Here is a 20,241-nt window from a genome sequence, read left to right as displayed (position 1 = left end):
AGTCTAAAACCAGCAGACACAAACCCCAAAATTCTTCCATCTGCATTTGCAGTTAAAGATGAACATGCAATCTATTGATCCATATAGGGACGATGTTCCTTCCACTTTCTAACGATGGACCACTTTGACGTTTATGGTTTTAGTCTTCCAAAATTTTAAAGTCTTAGGGGTATGAATACCTTCATCAGGGTTTGAAAATGCAACACATTCACCCTGAGGTTTTCTCTGCTACATTTTTCCTCAAGCCTGACATTATCTTGCAGAAAGTGACTGCAGCGGGTTTCGGAGAGACTACAGTTTATCTACTGACCAATCAATCAGTGGCACTCAGCTTGTGGGGAGGTCTGCTGTATTCGACAAGACTCGAGTCAGACAGTCAATACAATGACCTTCATCCAAACAAAAGATTAGCCGAATCTGATAGACACACTAGGCATTCTGGTAGACTCAAAGAAAAACAAGCGGAGCCAAAGAAGAAATCAAAGTTACCAACAGCTTTTCTTTTTTTTCTGTCTGTAAATGAAAGTGAGGTTTAACAATCTTCACCAGACATGGCAATGTAATGTAAAAATAATTTGTATTTTAGAATTTTAAAAAACTATAATTCTTATTACTTGTGATAAAACTATGTCATTCTTGGATACCAGTAGGTTATTTCACCAAATATCATTCATGAAAAAATCCAGAACAAGAGATGAAGACGATTTGGGTAGGAAAACATTAGAATTATGCATTATAAACTTTATTTATGCCAACTTATGAAATGTAAGCGGAAAAAAGTAAATATGTTGTTACAATTAAAAACTTGAAGACGAATAAAAATATAACTGAAAAGTTAATTTAGTTCAGCAACTCCGTTCAAAAACGTGAAACTCATAAATGCAGCATAATTTTAGACGGTGAATTTGGATGGATAAAGCCTACAGCTAATGAAAACCTGAAAAATTACGGTTCTCGAAGTCTGGAGGAAGAAATGAAAACGAGAGACACCAGACCCACCGATACAGACGAGTTGAAGGTCACTGCAGAGTCTCCTGGACTTCCTTAATATCCCAGCAGAGGCACAGGATGAACACCTTGATGCTGACGTACATCGTTGCACTAATAAAAAAACAGCTAAATCCATCCACATGTTAGGTGCATATACTCAGTAGGCCAACATTTCTTTATCAAAAAATTACATTTTATAATAAACAATTTTTGAAGGTTTTCATTACCGGCAAGCTATAGCAACCAGATTTAACTGAATTTCTAATAATTTGTGTAATAAAAGTTCCACTTTTTGAGTTGAATTATTCAAATAAATTCACTTTCCAATGATAATCCAATCGCTGCACCTGGATAACATAACAAACATCCATAAACAACTGCACAATGCAGTTTAAGTAAAGTCATAAAACAGTATATATGGACAAACAACTTTGAATTTATGCAGCCAAACCTGTAGTTTGGCACTGTGCCATAAAGAACAGACAACAAATAAAATTAAGATTCTTCAGCAAACGTGTTGAGGTGAACTGAGATTGAAGATCAAAGTCACTGATTATTTCTTCTTCTTGCCTTTCTTGGATGAAGGAGGGGGTGGAGGCGGCACCTCAGCCTCCTCCTGAGCTGGTTTCTCTTCGTGCTCCTTTACCCACGTTATCAGACGGTTGCAAAATTCTTTGTAATCCTCGGATAATTTCTCACTGGTCTCCTACACGCAAAACGAAAGCAGAGAGAAACAAATGATGTCAAACCAGTGTCAGATGTAGCGAACTTAGCTCATTGTTTTTTGGGGGTTTTTTTTTCCAAACAATTACAGACGACGCTTTCATTAGTTTCACTGACCAGCACTTTCTCATACGTCTCGACGTGACACTTCTTCAGCTGATATTGTTCCATCATGTGCTGCATGTAGCGCTCCATCATGCTTTCACGGGCCACCCGGTAGCTGTGGATCTTTTCGTAGAGCTTCTCCTCCCTTTCCTCCTCTCCCCGCGAGTCCAATAGCTCTGGAAAATCTTTCTGCTGTCTGCATCCAAACACAAAGCCTTGTTAAACACATTTGCAAGCACGTATGTGTGCATCACAATTTACAGTCGCGTTAACGTTTCAACATCTTTCGGAGAGGTCTCCTTCCAGAATGGACACTCATGAGTAAGTAGCACATTTTGGATCAAATTTATTCATTAACAGTGCACGGCAAAACCTTTTCTATTGTAGCATTGTCCAACTCCAGAGGCTTCATGTCAGAGATTGATCTGTCTAAGAAAGTTCAAATTGTACAATTGTTTTCTCTACATCATGGGTCAAACTCGAGGTCTGGGGACCAAATCCGACACGCCTGGAGTTTTATATGTGGCTCTGTAGATGCAATCAAGGCTGTGCACTTTATGTCCATGTGGTACGGACATCAAGTCACCATTTTCTATTTTGACATATCAAAAATTATTTTATATGCATCTAATCCTGGAATCATGAAGCGTTAAAATATGTTTTGCTTTTGCTTTGTATAGTGCATGCTATTTGGATCAAGATTGTGGAACTTTCAGAGAATAAAAAGACTTTGAAGTTATCCATCGATTTTCTTTACACCCTTGTCCCTCAGTGGGGTCGGGAGGGGTGCTGGTACCTATCTCCAGCTAACGTTCCGGGCAAAAGGTGGGGGTACACCCTGGACAGGTTGCCAGTCTGTCGCAGGGCAACACAGAGACAAACAACCATGCACACACACTCCCACCTGGGAGCAATTTGGAGAGGCCAATTAACCCGACATGTTTTTGGACTGTGGGAGGAAACCGGAGTACCCGGAGAAAACCCATGCATGCACAGGGAGAACATGTAAACTCCATGCAGAAAGACCAGGTACTCGAACCCAGAATCGAACCCAGAACCTTCTTGCTGCAAGGCAACAGCTCTACCAACTGCAGCCCACTGTGCAGCCCTGACTCTGAAGTTATTTTTTTTTTATTTATTCATTTATTTTTGCATGATTAAAGATCAATTGACCAGCTGTGAATAACAATCCTATGAGTCTATGGGAAATTTAGTGGAACTGCCACCAATTGGAGCTGCTCCAGGCATTCACCATGCAAAGGTCAGTGCATTTTCATTAGTGCAGGCACAGTGTCTGAATAGTGGGTCATTGTTGCCATATTTAAGTGTCATTCGGGTAATTTCTGTTGCATCAGCGTGTGACTGATATGTCTCGTATAGTGTCTCAAGGTTCAGGTGTCGAATTTTTAAAGTCATTAAAGGAAACAAAAGCCAGTTTTAGCTGGACTGAAATGGTTATCGAAATGTGTGTTTTTAATTTTGTGCAGTGCAACAAAAAGTGCAAACATTAACAAAACTTCCAGTTGCACTAAGCTCCATGCAATTTAGAGTTGCAAAGCAAGGGGGATAGGAAGTCTTCTATTGGTAGGCAGATATGCAGCTGAGTTACATTAGCATATTTATAGATCCTTATTTACAGAATTTGGAAAAGGTGTGGAATCATATATCCATCTGCAAATAAGAAGTGACAAGGAGCATTAATATGAAAGGGACAGACTGAAGATTTGAAAGGGGAAAAAAATAAGTGCAAATTAGCTAATTATACAGACACGTTGTGTCAGCTGTGGTTGATGGCTTTTCTGTCACAATAGTGTGTTCAAGGAGGAAAAAAGTGCAAGTAAGATCACAGGAGCAACACTGTGAATTTCAAAGATTTCCTTAGGACAACGCATACAGGTAGATGCAGGCAGGGCAGCAGAAAAGAAAAAGAGACATTAAACACACAGGAAGTGTGTTTAGAGACGTGGAAACCAGTTATTATCAGGGAGATGCCGAACAGCTGAGGAAGATGCTGAGCAGGGAACTGAGGGAAGGTGGTGCTAAATCACAGAATCAAAACAACAGGAGAAAAGAAAAACACAGACACACACAGACACACACACACACACACACACACACCAACAAATCATTATATCTATGATTTAGTGGCTGACTTACAGTTGTGAAAAATTAGGAAACCCAATTAAAGTTATGGAGGTAAATAAAATAAAAAAATACTTGTGAGAAAAAGTTAGAACACAATACTCACTAGTAGCTGGGTACATAAAATTAAACCATGTCTTTTTAAATACAGAGATGTACAGCAAAAGCAATACATGGTCGGCTTTTAGCAATACATGGGCTGCATTTTACTTGATTTAATTTACTTTGAATTGTTCAAATTACTAAAATAACAGAACATCTTAATGGCTTCAGTTACATCCTAGTATCGTCACATCAAATTTATTGAGCGCTCTATACATGTTTTCCCAGTGCAAATGGCTATTTTTGCCTGAGGGGAGGAGAAAGTCAGCAAAGGTTAACACACAGTTAATGAGCAATAGCCTTCTTGTATCTTTGTTACTGTGTGAGAAATTGTGCAAGTCAGAATAAGTGCAACACACCGTCCTGTTGCACAAATATGTAAGAAACTAGTGAACCGCTGGTTTCAACCGGTGCCTCCGACAGACCATTGCTTTGGATCATTATCTTTTCTAAAATTGCTGGATAAGGTGTCTGCAGTCATACATGCCTGGACATAGTAACACACACATGCAAGTGTCACAAGAGGATACGAAAGGTGACATAACAAAAGGCCACATCTCTTCGGAGTAACGAACTCGTTGGGGCTCGGAAATAGCTCTCTAATTAACAGACCCAAATATTATCTCATTTGTCCTGCAGCGGGATGGACAATGGGAGAGGAGGAGAGAGGGAATAAAAGAAGGCATGTGGGAGATCCAGCGGGAACTCAGGTGAAGACTTTAAAAATACTGACAATGACTAACGGCAATATTCATCTAATTTAAGGTGTTATTTAAAGGTTGAGACTAACCACACAGTCGTAAATATGGAAAGGCAGCAAAGCTAGGACCAAGCTGTGTGAACAGCCACCACTCTTTAGTTGATTCATAAACAATTATTCAAAACTTGCCCTCTGGACAGGATGCACTGCCCTTTCAAGATGTGGAAAAGTCAAGGGACATCTTTCTTCACTGCACTAATAAGAGCTAAGTTCACTTAAGGGAAATTACTCCAAAAGTTTTTCGGGTAGCTTTTTAAATCCACTCTGTGGTCACAAAAATGCATGTTTCTACAATGCATTATGTAACCTGAAACATCAGTGTTCAAACACAAAATATCCCCTCTGTGAAATTAAGTAGCAAAAAAAGAGCGAAGGCAGACCTGAACAAATGACTGAACTTTGTGTACAAATCTGGCATGGCCGGGCTGGTCACTTCACTGCTGGTTGTACTGGGCTGGGTAACATGATCAGAACTGAGTGGATCTGCAAAGGATGAAATTATTGTATTTAAAAAGATAAAAGACAAAAAAAAAAAGCTAAATACATGATTTTAAGTCTTTGTAGAATAATACCATGGGCCTGGGTTTCAGGTGGAATATGATGACCACCTTCCAGTTGCTTAATTTGTTTGAGGAACTGGAGGCGGGACTGAGAAGCCTACGACAACAGAACAAGATCATGTATGTATGAGCAAATAATGCATCAAAATGTATTTTCATTTGTGGTAGGGATTAAACTACCACTGGATTTGAAATCTCTCTCTGGGTTAACTGGGCTACCTTTTCAAAACGCCCTGGATCAGTCATTTCCCAGGCTTTTTTCATGGATTTAATCTGGTCAATTCTCTCTGTGTCTCTCTTTACTTCAATACACTCCGGGTTGGTGTGGTCAGCGGCGACACGCAGTGTGTAATTTGCCTTAGTCAGGTCCAGGTTCTGTGCAGAGGCGCACACACACATAAACAAGATGATAAAAGATCATGCTCACCTCAACAAGCACAAGCTGAAGGTCGTTGTTCTGCTACTTGTGATGCTTTTTAAATTAGAAATTCATTCTGGTTATATTACTAATAATTAAGTTGGACAGTAACAGTTGCCAGACGACCTTCTTCTACCTCGCAGACTTAAAATGAATAAATATGATCTGGCCTGCATTGCACCTGTTTTGTTGGCTTACCGTCTTCTGTCACTGTACTTTTGTGATACATTACCGATTCTTGCTTGGAAACCGCTATGGAGACAGTAGACCTTCCTCTGTGCCTCTCAGCTTCAACTTTTCGGCTCATTTTTGGTGTTTCAGTCTTGGTACCGTTGTGGCCTGGTGTGCCGATTCTGGACAAAGACTTAGCATCTCCAGGCTTGAACACTGAATGTTAAAGATAGTAGGAAAGCATTGTTTTATTTATTTATTTTTTTTATTTTGCCTCATGTCATTTGAACATGCTCTTAAATACAAACAGTTCAAGAAAATGCTTCAGGACTTCAGAAAATAGAAATATTTTACAACATGGTGAGCTGGTTTGCAAACCCTTTTAATTCAGTGTTGGACTGTTATTTTTACATTCTGCAAATTTTACTTGATCTTTTTCAATTAGATATTCTAAGATGAAAAAAAGCAGCAGCATTTAAAAAGAAGTCATGTCCATTTCCAAATAAAAATTGTTTTTCAGCCTTGTTTAAACAAGTAATGGAGATTGACTAAGTGTGGCAAGAAGTGCATGTGTTGTGCAGTCACATGTATGCTAGATGGCACTGTTGCACTTCAAAAGCTAAAACCAACAGACTTCTAAGTGTCAATGCAGTGAATCCTAGTATTGTAACATCATTTAGCTAACTTCTTGCCATTCTCTCTGAAGCACTTTGATAGATTCCCCTGTGGATGCAGAAACTTGCTGTTCTTATTGTATCTAAATATATATGTGCATTGTTGCAAAAATAAATATAACATTGGGTTTGTTAAAACATTAGTTTTAGCTAAAATTATGTTTTCATGGTAAAAATTCCATAGTCCTCACAACAAATAAGTGTTGGTGGATAACTGCTTTAATGGAGAAATAAAGAACATATAATTCACCCATAATACTATGCATATGCCAAAACACTTGCAGTGCAGTGTTTTAATTGCATCATGTTGGACAACTTGTAAATTAGGCTTAAAAGCTTGGCGTGGCATGCACTGCATGTGTATTTGCGTAGCGTGATGGGAGCATGATCAAGGGCACAGTCCCACCACTGAGACAGAGTTAAACTGGGTGAAATTAATCCAGTCTTCTGCTTGGATATTTCCCTGGGCACCAGGGGGCAAGAGCCAACTTCATTTGACATCCCATTGACCCATTTCTACAAAATTATCTGAAGAACACAGGAGGTTTTTGAGGACTGACCCCTCCACAGACATACGAACAAAAGCAGCGACAACATGCTTAACATTCTTGATAGGATGGATAATAATAGTGACATTGTGTCCAATCATTTAGCAATTTAAATCAAAGAACCAAGAAATTGTGATGATACATTTTAAGTTGGGTTGATATTAGTTTTGGGGTATGAATTTCTTATACATAAAAAAATATTTTATATTTTATAAGGGATATAATATTGCAATATGCTATCATATTTTGCTTATTTTGAGACAAAATAGCTGAGTTAAGAGGTGGTACAAATGCATTCATTTGATCTAACCCTAACACCCATCCATTGTCTAAATGAGTGAAATCAGATGTCTGCACAGACTTTAGGAAACTACTATCTTTCCCACCTTACATTTTATCTGACGTTTATTCAGACAAAACTTGTCAAGTTTTATGTTTGTTAGGAGAAGTAATAGTTTCATAACCTGTTTGTAATGCATTAAGGGACAGAGATCTTAAATATTCGGAGAAAAAAGGTGGAAACTTGCAAATCGTGGTGTAAAAAAAAAAAAAAAAAAAAAAAAAAAACAGCCTACAAACCTAATATAGTTACACCTGATCTTGGAGGAAATGCGAGCAAAAAAATTCTAGCAAACAATTGTGTAAACCATGTGGGACAATACCCCAAATTTCTGACTTCAAACAATTTAAAGGCAATTCTACTAAAATCAAACAAAATTTATGTAAATGTATAACTTTAAAGGGGTATTTTTTTTTCTGTATTTACCAAGACGGCATAATTATTCTAGAATAATTTCTAACATACCTAAAAAAAAAAGTGTGTATCTTATTAAGTGTATGTGAATATCTCATTTCAACTGTAATAGAAGCAAAATTGTTAAGAGTAACAAAAGCAGTTAGGATTCAATGACAACAAATTGGCCTTTTTCTACAGACAATCATGCATACTCTTCCCATGCTGATCTGTTTGACAGCAACACAGCTGCAGTCAATGAATTTTCTTCAAACTGTTCAAAGGGTTCTATAAAATTTAAATCAATTTCTTTTTTTTTTATTTTTCTTTCTTTCCAACTGATCTGATCTAATGGTTAAAATTAGAAACCCAGAGCCAAGAAACTAAGATTGCTTCAACAGTCAATAATAAATGGGCTAAGCAGATATCTCTTTGATTTGCTGTGTTCATCTGGTTTGCATTAGACTTGTAATTACCGGCTTCTGGCCACTGGAAGCCTGGAAATGCCTAAGCTCCAACACTGCTTCTTGAGTATCAATAACACTTCAAAACAAAGAATGAGATGTACAAGAGCAATGATGATGAGAAAAAACAAAACAAAACAAAAAAAAAACATTTAGAACCCGAGGCCTAAATGCTGCAAAGACAAAAGGAAAACGGTTTGATTGCCTATTATAGGCATACATGTATCAGTGGGGTAGATGAGTCATGTGGAATGCATACTAAGAGCTGCGAGTTCAGATCAAGATTCACTTGAGTGACTTGCTGTTCTAGCTTTCCTAGGGGGTATTGAGAATAGCTGTTTGTTGTGGCATCTATGTAGTTTTATATGGTACGTACCTCTGATTTCATTCTTCTTCATTTCTTGTAGCATATGGACAAAATCCAGCTGGGTTTCATCCAAATGCCAGCTCTTACAGAGCATCTCTGCTTGCACCACATACTTATGGTCCTGGGAAACACAAATAAGCAAAGATTCACGTAAAAAATGTAGCAATGCAATATATATAAACAAAGAAATTCACACAGTACAAAAACGATGCATACACATGCAGCATACAGCAGAATAAGCATGAAGCCAATAAGCCTTACTTATGATACAGTGGAAAAGGTGTTTTAAAGCGCAAGACATAGCTTTAGCTATTCCGTGTTTTGACTAAAGCACACAGCGAGCAAAAACAAAGACCTGCTTCGTTAACATTAAATCATGAGTATGAAAGGGAAAAGAAAAAAAAAAAAACGTTTCAAAACTTCAACACACGTTTTTTTTTTTTCTTTTTCTCCACTAGAGGGGAAAAAAAAATTCTATTTGTACAGGCATACACTTTTAGCAAAACTGTTTTAATACTTTTGGCACTATAGTGCATGTGTGGGTGAATGTAAATCAAGCCTGCTTACAAATCCGTATGCAGGACGCAAAACCGATATGGACAGGCAGAAACTAACTAGGTGAGAGGGACAAGCATAGAAAGTCTTTGTACCGGGATGGAGTCAGAGGGCAGGTCTGATCTTTCACTTATAACATCTAAGCTTTGTCGCCTGTCCTTCCTGGGTTCTGTAAAACAAAATTCACATCAGTTTATATCTGAAGTAAAAACCTTAACAACATGCTCATTCAATAAGTATGGGTCTCCAGGGTGACAGAAATTTTTTAAAAATGGGGCCACACACATAGTTAGTTGATTTGCAGTTGTGACATAATTAATTTTAATTGGTTGGGTGAATAGTGAATAGCACAATCAAGTAACTATGTTACCTTCAGTTGTTATAAAAATTATAGATTTCAAATATAACCCAAAAGAAATTTGACTTTGTAATTTAACACCTTGAAATTGGGCCTCTGTCTCTTTAAGAAAGGACAGTTCTTTAACGCTCTGCCTTCAGGAAGTCATCACAATGTTGTTCATCTATTAACCTTTTAGTAACGTTTTTAACACCACGGCTCTAAGAAGTAGCCAATATAATGAGCTCAGCAAATGTGCAGTTTCATAAGGTGTTTGCTAATTGCTGTTGGCTAGTCTGAAGGAGCCGAGTGGAAGAGTCACAGGGGAGGGCTGTTCTACGAGGCAGAAGCTTGGAAGCTGCAGCTCTGAGGAAGAGCTCCGTCCTAGGTTCCCCCAAGCGTTTTACACAGCTGAATGGTTGCCATGGGAGATTAAAGGATTTCTCAAACATGCATTAAAGAATCAAAGCGGCACTCCAGGTATGTTTTTGATGAGGGAATATCACTATAACATGCTGTGAAGCTAAAAAAAAAAAAAAAAAAAAAAAAAAGAATCTATTTTACATAATACTGCTCTTTTCAAATTGTGTTTTCATATCCATCACTTTATGGTATTTAAATTTCAAAAGAAATTCAGTGATGTCTTTACACTCTCCAAAAGACATTAAAAATGTAGACATATATTTATGAGGCATTTTTTACTTTCTGCCACATGAAGAACTTAAATTAATTAATTTTTCTCATAATACAAAAGATTTTAACAAAAAGTACTTAACTTACCTGGCTGTTGACCTTTGTTTGCCTTGAAGAAGAATACAGGTAGTACAACAAAGCCCCTCCCAGTGATGCCGGCCATCTCCTCCTCCTTGTCCAGAACAGACAAGTGTATCAACACGTTTTGGTCAGAAGTTTCAAACTGAATTGTGCCCATAGCATCTGCAATCACGTGAACACTGTAACTGAAAGAAATTTTCAGAAAATCATAGTTTTTTTAGTCTCAGAGGAGCGTTACCGTCGGCCTGTCCATACTTTCCGAAACTGTTAGTTTAACATAATTTGTCTTCTCACCGACATATGAGATTTTTGTCGCTCGGAATGTAATAATCTTGGAATTGCTTCACTGAGAACGCACTGACGGGAACTTCACGGCTCAGTTTTGGAAGTGGTTCTTTTAGGCCGATCAACCGCATCCTCCATTTGCTATCACTGAGAGAGAAGCCGGGTTTAACCACCTCCGCAACAAACGTATAACCAAGCTACAAAACAAAAACAAAAGAAAATTAAGAATGCAAATGTAGCAAAATATTTTCTGGTGCTTTGAGAAGGAAGGTAGAACAAATCTCTGTGTCCAATAAGGTCTGTGTCCACAGACCTTATTGGGCTTGTAAACGTGGGGCACCACTTTGAGCATTTCGACTTCCTGTCCCGTGTCGTTGTTAACAACGTGCAGACAACAGTTAGAAATTGGAGACAAGATGATCGGCACCAGCAGCATCTCCTTTGGAACAATGAATACCTCTCTATATAAACAACAAAAACAAAGTGGTCAGCTAGAGATACAACTGAGTAATCATTTTAAAAAACAAAATTTAGAGATGCAACAAGAAATTGCCTTGCAACCAGAATTGACCAATGTTTCAGCTCGACTTGACACCGTTTGGTGATTGATTGATCTTTTTGTGTATCAGGCTTAGTGGTAACAGGTCTGGCTGACAACACCCACTGGTGTGGACACTTTAAAGAGTGGAGGGGATTAAATAAGAAGGACACATTGGTTTAGTTAGGAAGTGGAAAAGTATCTGCTAAAATTACACTTTTAGCAGATAACATGAAGCCTACCAAAAAAAGTTTCACTCTATTGACATTGTGGTGGCTTGTCAGAGTGACTTTGAGTTACCAAACATATAAGACGTATTAAAGGTTGATAGGAAACTGTTTAATTTCCAAACCTAGCGATTAAAATAGAATTGTTCTCTAACCTGAAGACCAAAGCCCAGGACTGGTTTGTGTCCTGGCAAGAGACTGAGTAATCAGCGAAGGCGATTCTTGACAATTCATCCTGCAGACAAGGGTACAGTTCTTCTTCCTCCTCTAAATTATCAATAATGTATCTGGACAGGAAAGACAGAAATCAGAACATACTTAAAAACGCAAAGAAAGCTCTATTATTATTATTAAGCACCATTTCTAAACATTATTCTCAGAGTAAATAAACATTTACACTTTAGCAGAAAGTGAATGAAACCTACTAAGTATATCACATGAATAAAAAGCTACTCTGAAGAGGGGAAGATGCCGTTTTGTTGCCTCTCAGCGTGGAGTAGATGCTTCTGTCAGCTAAGACAAGCACATGCTTAAAAGTTGACAACAGCCAAAAAATGCCCCCTCTGTCCTCCATACACACACTGACTGAGCTTTCAGTGTTCGTGCACATATATACTTCCCCAGGCAGCGGGTCATTCGACAGACGCTGCAAGCCGATTGGTACGGGGTGAGTATAAACAGCAGATGGTACCACTGGGAAAAGATGGAACACAATGTGGAAAATACTCCCTGCATGGCCCCCACAGGCTGCCACAGCCAGGAGAGGGAGCAAACTCTGGGTATGCGGTAGATCAGAGGCAAAGTATATGATCACACAATCTACACAATATTCACAAAAAAAAAAAAAAACCTGAAGCTGGAATGACATTATATTTTCTCTAATGTTGGCATTTGCTCTCCAAATCAAAGTCAAGCGTTGATGCTTATCTCAGTAAATTGAAGTATGCGTTTCGATGAAACTAGTTTAAAAGTGTATTTAAAAATTACAACCTCTAAGCAGGTATTAAACATTCTTTTCAGTAATCCAACATTTTTATGATATTATTTTTGGTTGTCTGAAGTAATTTAATCTTCCAGGAAATAAAACAATTATGTTTTCCCAAGCCATAAGCAGAAAGTCATCATAATTAACAGAATTAGAGGCTTGAAAACATCCATCTGTTTTAATTAAAAATTAATATTTACTTATAGAATTTAGTTAAATAAATAAACTTTTCAATAACATAATTTAATTAGATGTGCCTGTATCATTGTGTCTCTATTCCTCACAGCAGTTTCACATTCTAAAAATCTGTCTTTTATTTACCGTAGCAGCAAGGCAGAATGTTTTGCTGGATCTGCTTCAACCTTCTGCCACATTTCTGAAAGGATCTTGGAAGCACGAAGGTTTTCTTTTTTTCCTGCATGGCATAAGAGCACAAAAAAAAAACTAGAAAAAAAGCAGCCACCATTAAGATGTTTATGCAAAAACACAAACCATTGTTATTGATGAACTAGTTCGGGCAGGGCCACAGAAATTGGAAATCAGACTCACTTTGCCAGTCTGTGGGTTTTTCTATTTTCCTTCTTTTATTTAGTCCCTTTAGAAGTATTTTTTTTTATTATTATTTAGCTAAATTAGACATTTAAATTCAGCTCTAAAATTGGCCAGAGTCTCAAAATCTTATTGAGTAAATATGACATGACACAGTCCAGCATTTATTGGAACTGTTCGTTGGGATGGATGGGGGGTCAAGAAAATGGTGAACAAATCTTCAAAGCCCACTTTTGGCAACTTGCATAACAACAATTAGATTAAATTGAAATTTAGTTAGTTGTTCTGGTAGCCGTACGTCTGTTAGGTGAAGTGGAGGTTCCATGACAAAATCCATGACAGAATTTTACACTTCTGTAAAGATCGGGTTACGTTTTTGCCAGTGCCATGCCTCATACTGCGTTTTATCCAAGACTCCCCTGTTATTTCCTAGCCCCCTTATGTGGTCACATTTTCAAAGTAAATGTCGTAAGGTCTGGGTTTTTGGGGACAAGCTGCTTCACATATAAAGAGAGAAGTAGAGAGAAAATATGCCAACAGGAAAGAGGTAGGAAAAACCAAAGCATGACAGTCCAGTTTCACACAGATCAAGCAGCTAAGCCTGAGTGAGTGCTGTGGTCAATGGTATTTGACCCCCTTCAACTTTTTCTGGCAGTGCTGGCAGATTCTATAACAATGTAAGTATTCTAGATGTTTTGAAGACTCCAACTACATGTCAACTTTTTTCTTTTTTAAGTGATGCCTTATAGAAGCTACTGTTGTTTCGACAACGACACATATCATACCTGGAGTTGCCAAAACTAGTCTTAGGCGACTGAAATAACAACAAATGTCACCTTCAGAATTTCCTCATTATTCTACAGAGGCATCAAACGTCATATTTTGTTTTCTACTTCTTTCTATAAAAGGATAGTATGAAACAACTAGCTTTGATTGTAACATGTTAATTGGGATCAAACCACACTGAATGTGACTATGATTGCACTGTATCGCAATTAACTGGGTTGATATGAACTGATTTTTTTATATGACGGCACTGTGGCTCAATGTGTACAGTAGTCAACTTGAAATCTGAAATTTGTTGGTTGGACAGTTTCCTTCTGCCTCATCCTGATGTGCACCTGAGCATGGCGTGGTGCACCTAAGAATGCCACCACATTATTTTGTTTTTTTTTTACATATTTTGAAATATTTTCATGCATAATTTATTCTATTTTTTATTTATTTTCATTTATCTTTTTCAAAAATTGACAAATTATATTTTGTTTGCAGTTCGGCATGTTAATCTGCCTGCATATATAGTGCTTTCCTGAGGTTGGGATGGGAGCAGCAGTGGCGAAGCGGAACCTTTGTTTGCCGGGCTTTGTGAGAGCAACTAGCTAAATGTCTTTCACCATTTCCTCATTTACAGAGCTCTTTGTCTTGGTGTATTGGTAACAATGGAAGTCCTGCACTATTTGCGCTTCTGCTTCACAGCTCAGTTTAATAAACCAGGCAAATTTTAACAACGGGTGAAAAGTAAATGCGTTTCTCATATACTTATCTTTACCTTTACCAGGCTTTGAGGCTTTAAGTGCCCTTCGCACCAAATACCCTTTTAATCGAGCTTGCAGAATTGTGACTGCCTGGATTTCTTTGTCTGTTGGCTCCCTGTCTTCCCATGCTTCAGGGCATTTTGTATTTGCTAGAAACAGGACGATGGAAGAAACAAACCAACATGTTAAAATTATAGAAAATGAAAAAAAAATAAAAAAGAATAAAACAGTTCAAATGCTATATTCTGAAATGGTTTCCCCTCAAGCAGATCTGGATTTAGGAGTAAATCCACAGATTATAGCACATATAACAGCTGTTGCAAAGATAAGCTGCAAGAAAGCATGCCATAATTGTGAATTATAAACATATGCAAATGTATAAATTTTATTTGTCAACTTTAAAATGAGACCTACGGATAGAAGGTGATACTTCTATGTCAGGGGCCCAAAGTGAGGGGTCAGCAGTAAGAGCTTGAAGTGCAAAGTACTCCTGTGATGTCAGCTTTCTGCCCTGGGCCTCACGAAACATGTGTAACACTGCCAAGTTAAACAGCTTTGTTTCCGGTAAACAAACAAACACAAAGAAACAAATGCATACATAAATGTGTGAAAAATAAAAAACTGACTTTGCAACATCATAGTTATGAGAACGACTACCTGTAGGACAATAACTGTTGGACAATTACTTCTCATGCTTGCTAAAAGTTAAACATAGTAATCATTACTAATTAAAGATGACTTGTTACTGCTATTTTTATATACAAACTTTTGTGTATATAAGAAATAAACTCAACAGGTTCTCTGCTAGGGCTATTAGATCTTTATCAACTTATAATTTTTGACACACCAGTCTTTCTCCAGTATATATATAAAAAAACCTTACAGGTGATTTAGTAAAGCACGTTAAAGCTTTACCATAGACGAGCTTTTAGGTCGGAGAACTTTAATATAACAAGTTAACAACAGAGAGAGGTGCATATATAGATAGATAATTATGTGAATATCAGGACAAAAATGTGCATAGACCAAACTGACACTTGTTCATAATAGCTGTGACAGTCAGAGTCCCATCACTAATTCCGTTTTTACAGTTCAGCTGTTCAGCCCAGCACTTTCAGCAAGTTTCTCTGCATCATCCATACATATTTGCTGCACAATAAGATCATTGTTGCATGGCATTATGTTCATGTCACATTATGATCGCAAGTTACCTTTTGGTGCTTTCTTGTCCCAGTTTTAAAATAGATGCTTTGGGGGAAATAAGTAACTTCCAGGGTCTTTCTGCGTGACGGGAGCTTATGGTCATCAGTAAAGGAAGCGACCACTTTGGATAAGGCTTTGAATATGACCAAGGCCTGCTCATTGAAGCGAACACTTTCCTGTTAAGACAGGACGATAGTATATGTTTTTATTTACTACTGCCTTTTAAACAAAACTAAAATTGATGCAATTGGTGCAGAAATGTAGCAGGAAAAAAAAGAAGTTTAAACTGTAAACTGTGCTGGCAAACTGAAAAAAAAATCTGCAATAGTGAAGAAAAGTACATGGACAGCTGCACACATTTAAAAGCTGGAGGGGTTAAAAGAAAATTAATTCCAATACGTTTTAGAGAAAATATTTCAAAAGAAAGTATTTATATTAGTAAATGTTTAAAAAAAGTTTGAAAAAATGTTTCAAATTACTCTGGTTTTGTCTCTTTGTTTCATAATTAGTTTTCTGACAAAGAAAATACAAAATATTGCACAAACAAGTGTTCTTCAGTTCAGGAACAAAATATTGTTTCACTCTTGGAGAAATAGACAAACACAAGATTTGTCTGAACTCCCCCAGCTACGTACATGAAAGGATATTTCTATTCTTCTGAATTTTTTTGTTACACAGTGGTTTTCTTATTTAACTGGTCAAACGTTCACACATCAGAAATAAACCGATACGGTCAGTGGATTTGTCCAGTAAAACGGAAATGAAAACAATCTGTTTAGAATCAAAGGTACTATGTTGTCCAGTTGAGCCACCAACATGATCAGCTGTTTTGGGTCACCTTTGCTAGGCTGGGCATAATGGTTTCTTCATCTCCCAACATGAATTGCGTCTCGCTGCTCAGGTGGATGTGGTAGCCTAGAGTCGAATGTACGTGGAGGGAAAACACGTTGCGCCTGAAAAATGAGAGAAAGTGACAAAATATATTTTTAAAACCGCTCACACTGTTTACTAAACAGACTATAAGGACTTGTTCTACCATTTATTCAATGTTTATTATCAAATATGGACTGGATTACTGAGCATTAAATACAAACCAAAATCAATTTGGTATCGAGTTTACCATTATTTTACTTACACCTTCCTACTTTTTATTTTAAATTAAACATTTCTTTATGCTCCAGAGAAAAACATCTGAAAATCTGAGCATCTTTCTATACAATTTTTCCTAATATCATACTTAACCAAAGATGGAAAATCATCAAAAGCTAATTTCATACTTTTCAACACTGAGTAGGAACCCTATTTTTAAATTTTCCTGAGTATTTTAGACAGATTCACTGCATTCTTGGAAACAGTACTGCATGTTTCCATTTTCCTCTGTGGTAATTAGTGGGTCAACTGGTCAGGAGCGCGCCAGTCAAAAAGTCTGTCTGCCAAGTTCCCAGCTGAGTTCACAGGGACTGAAGCGTGGAATTGTGCTACCCAAGACCCGTTAGCTTTATACAATTCAGCCATCACAGCATTTAGTAAATGGGTGAGCAGTGAATCAGAGTTTGGCAAGTCTACAGAAACAGAAAAGGAGGAAACAAAAAACAGTGGAACAGGATAAAGAGCAGAACAGGGAGTTGAACACAAAGATGTGCTAGGGCAGTAAATTTCGTAACATAAAAGCATGATAACAGTTCACAGGAGAGGAAGTATTATGGGGCATTGTCAATTGAGTGTTGTGCATGATTATGGCTCAGCAGTAATTGCACTGCTGCACACTTGCTCCTGACCCCAGAAACTAGGCTTTCTCCTTCTAGGCCAAACTATTGCCATTAATAGAGACGAGACCAGATACTTTTTTGGTGGATTTCAGGACAACTATAGTGGGAAAATATATGTGCTCATGTTATAAGAGCCACTGGTAGATTTTTCAATAGCTGTAAACACACACACACACACGCACACACACAAAAAGGAAAATAATGAACCACTTATTTACCTCTGTAGGAAATTTAAAAAAAAAAAATCACATGAAGTATGGATTTCTCATACTATTATTTATTTTGTTTTGATGTACAATTGTATGTCATCCAATAAATTAAGTACTTAACTGATGCCTATGAGAGTGCCTTTGCTTTTATGTTTTTGAGTGCAATTTAAAATTTGTTTGCAGTTTTAACAAATGAGTCCTACCCTGGTTCCAAGGTAAGAACAGCTGTCTTTGAGAAGGTGGTCTTGATAGTGAGAACTGGAAGCTGAGCCTGCAAGCTTGTCCAGGACTGAGGTTGAATAAGAAGCGCTGCAGACCTGTGCATTCCAAATGATGTTTTCTCAACAGGACTTGCTGAAATGGAAAGCATGTCAAACATAATGGTTGTACAGTTTAACATAAATCTACATTACAAAATGTTAATGCAGGTGAACACAAAAAAAAAATTTTTTTAGAAACAACTTGACATACACACAACACGCAAGTCGAGCTTCTTGCAGAAACTGCACAGAAAATTATTATTTCCAGTGCGTGTTCATGCGCAGATAAATCTCTTACCCTTTTCACCAATGTCTCCCCAGTGAAGCAAGGCAGAGAAACCGATGAGGATCTCGCAAGGTTCCAGGGAGTCGACTAAAAGATAGTAAGTTCCTCTTGCCTCTGAACACTGTGCCAAGAAACACACACAAGACCGATATGTCCTTAAATAAAAACTGCAAGAGGAATGAAGCAAGAACAAAGGAAAGCTTTATGGAGGGAAAAACTAATGTTGAAGTTAAACTCTTAGCAGGAGAAGGTGAAAGGCATATTAAATATTTTATCAGTGCTAGCTGCTTGTGTTGTTCTGTTTTTGAACACTACGGGCAGTTTTCTAATGATCATTTCACTGATCAATGAAAACGAGCTGCCGCCCAGAAAATTCCTACATTTGTCTTGGGGAAAAAAACTTTTTGATACAGTTTTTCCCTCACCTTGCAACCACAAACTACAAGGTATTTTATTGGGATTTTAGGTGACAGACCAACACATGGTCTCTTTCTTTAAAGAAAGACTTCAAAGAGAGACTTTGCCATTTTCCCATAAAGACCAGACTTGTGGCAAACAAAAGTAATAGCTGTCCTGTTGACAACATCTCCCACCAAGCTGTGCATCTCTGCAGGTCCTCCAGAGTTATCGTGAGCCTTTGTCGTCTTCTCTACTTAATCCTGTTTGCCAGAGAGAAGACTTGACTTTTGAATGCAACTGAATGCATTTCATTTCATTTAGGCTATGAGAAATGTGAAATGGATCTTTGTCCAGTCTCATTCTTATTGTTGACTCATCACCAAGGTTCTTAACGGAGGCATGTGTTAAGCCTGCAGGGCTAAATGTTGTTTTAGGTTCTTTCCTGACCGTCCTGGATGAGTCATTGATGAACGGGAGTAATGGTCACTGATGAGAAGGTTCAACACTGCTCCATGTTTTCAGAATTTATGGACAAAAGTTATCAATGTAGTTTTCTCGAGTACCAATGTAAGTGAGCTAGTTTCTTTTCTATTCTCTTGAATGTCTTAAAATTTGGCCACAATATTTTGCTTTTTAGATCTTTGAGTACACTTTATGTTATGAGGCAGCTTCTATCTCAGTGATATTTTGATCCTACATGTCAAACAAACTTGAGACAAGCTGTGGAAACTACAAATTAATTCAGCTTCCAAAACCAAAAACTTAGTCATAATTAAGTTGATCTAAATAGCTGATCATTTACTTTTTCCACATATGGTCAAGGTTGGTTTGGAGAGCTTTTTTAGTGTTTACTCGTATTATATTTGTCTTTACCTAAAATGCCTTAGGTGATTGGAAACTTTGGCATGTCATAAAAAAAAAGAAAGAAAAAGATCAAATCTATAAAGGAGAAAATAAATTTTCAAAATGTGTGTGTTTGCGTATGTACCTCAGCACTTGCTATATCCACAGATCTATTGGTAGGATATTGACAAGACGTTGCAGAGCCGCTGATACTACCCATATCTTTTGACAGGACAGTGCTCTGATGATAAAGGAACAGTCAAGTTACGGTTATCACAATAATCAGTATTAAGATAATATCCTAATCACAAAAGAATGAAATGTCAGGAAACAGAAATGTTAAAACTGCAGATATTAGTCACTTATTCTGAGATGCTTTTTATTTATCTATTTATTTATTTATTTATTTATATTTTTACCTTGAATTGTGATTTCTGGATATGATGAGAGTACATCTGGGGTTTGTGAAAGACCAACAATGACCTAAAGAAAAACAACAAAGGATGATTGATTTGTTTGTTTCACCCGACCATTACTTCATGCGCTGTAGTATTTCTTGCTTTCATTTGCATTTGTCTCACTGAAAACATTTTGCAAAGTCATCCATGTCCACCCATGTGGTGAGTAGGGGTTTGACGTTCTTGGATGTATGATCTTTAAGTGAAGTTGATAGTTGATCTGGAAGGAAGTGGATTGAACTTAGGTCAGTAATTCGTCATGACTACAGGAA

At 37.4% G+C, this 20,241-nt stretch overlaps 1 protein-coding gene across 2 annotated transcripts in view; it reads right to left on the bottom strand.

Moving 5' to 3' along the window:
* Positions 1 to 724: 724 nt before the first annotated feature.
* Positions 725 to 20,241, bottom strand: part of adgb (androglobin) — a 35,101-nt gene continuing 15,584 nt past the window's right edge. For both annotated transcript variants that reach the window (XM_007547517.2, XM_007547523.2), the window contains 22 exons: positions 20,093 to 20,189; positions 19,931 to 19,994; positions 19,657 to 19,752; positions 18,282 to 18,390; positions 17,927 to 18,077; positions 16,584 to 16,698; positions 15,754 to 15,921; positions 14,957 to 15,095; positions 14,557 to 14,691; positions 12,780 to 12,873; positions 11,629 to 11,760; positions 11,022 to 11,169; positions 10,718 to 10,905; positions 10,430 to 10,608; positions 9,408 to 9,481; positions 8,767 to 8,878; positions 6,033 to 6,187; positions 5,602 to 5,757; positions 5,395 to 5,479; positions 5,203 to 5,305; positions 1,831 to 2,014; positions 725 to 1,696 (listed from right to left, as the gene is read on the bottom strand). In XM_007547517.2, the coding sequence (XP_007547579.1) occupies positions 1,544 to 1,696; positions 1,831 to 2,014; positions 5,203 to 5,305; positions 5,395 to 5,479; positions 5,602 to 5,757; positions 6,033 to 6,187; positions 8,767 to 8,878; positions 9,408 to 9,481; positions 10,430 to 10,608; positions 10,718 to 10,905; positions 11,022 to 11,169; positions 11,629 to 11,760; positions 12,780 to 12,873; positions 14,557 to 14,691; positions 14,957 to 15,095; positions 15,754 to 15,921; positions 16,584 to 16,698; positions 17,927 to 18,077; positions 18,282 to 18,390; positions 19,657 to 19,752; positions 19,931 to 19,994; positions 20,093 to 20,189 (2,837 nt within the window). In that variant the 3' untranslated portion in view covers positions 725 to 1,543. The remainder of the gene's footprint in view (positions 1,697 to 1,830; positions 2,015 to 5,202; positions 5,306 to 5,394; positions 5,480 to 5,601; positions 5,758 to 6,032; positions 6,188 to 8,766; positions 8,879 to 9,407; positions 9,482 to 10,429; positions 10,609 to 10,717; positions 10,906 to 11,021; positions 11,170 to 11,628; positions 11,761 to 12,779; positions 12,874 to 14,556; positions 14,692 to 14,956; positions 15,096 to 15,753; positions 15,922 to 16,583; positions 16,699 to 17,926; positions 18,078 to 18,281; positions 18,391 to 19,656; positions 19,753 to 19,930; positions 19,995 to 20,092; positions 20,190 to 20,241) is intronic.

The sequence above is a fragment of the Poecilia formosa genome, unplaced genomic scaffold (genome assembly GCF_000485575.1).
Source record: "Poecilia formosa unplaced genomic scaffold, Poecilia_formosa-5.1.2 Scaffold1, whole genome shotgun sequence".
Lineage (NCBI taxonomy): Eukaryota > Metazoa > Chordata > Actinopteri > Cyprinodontiformes > Poeciliidae > Poecilia > Poecilia formosa.
The sequence above is the reverse complement of the archived record's forward strand: the minus strand, read 5'-3'. Positions and strand labels throughout refer to the sequence as shown.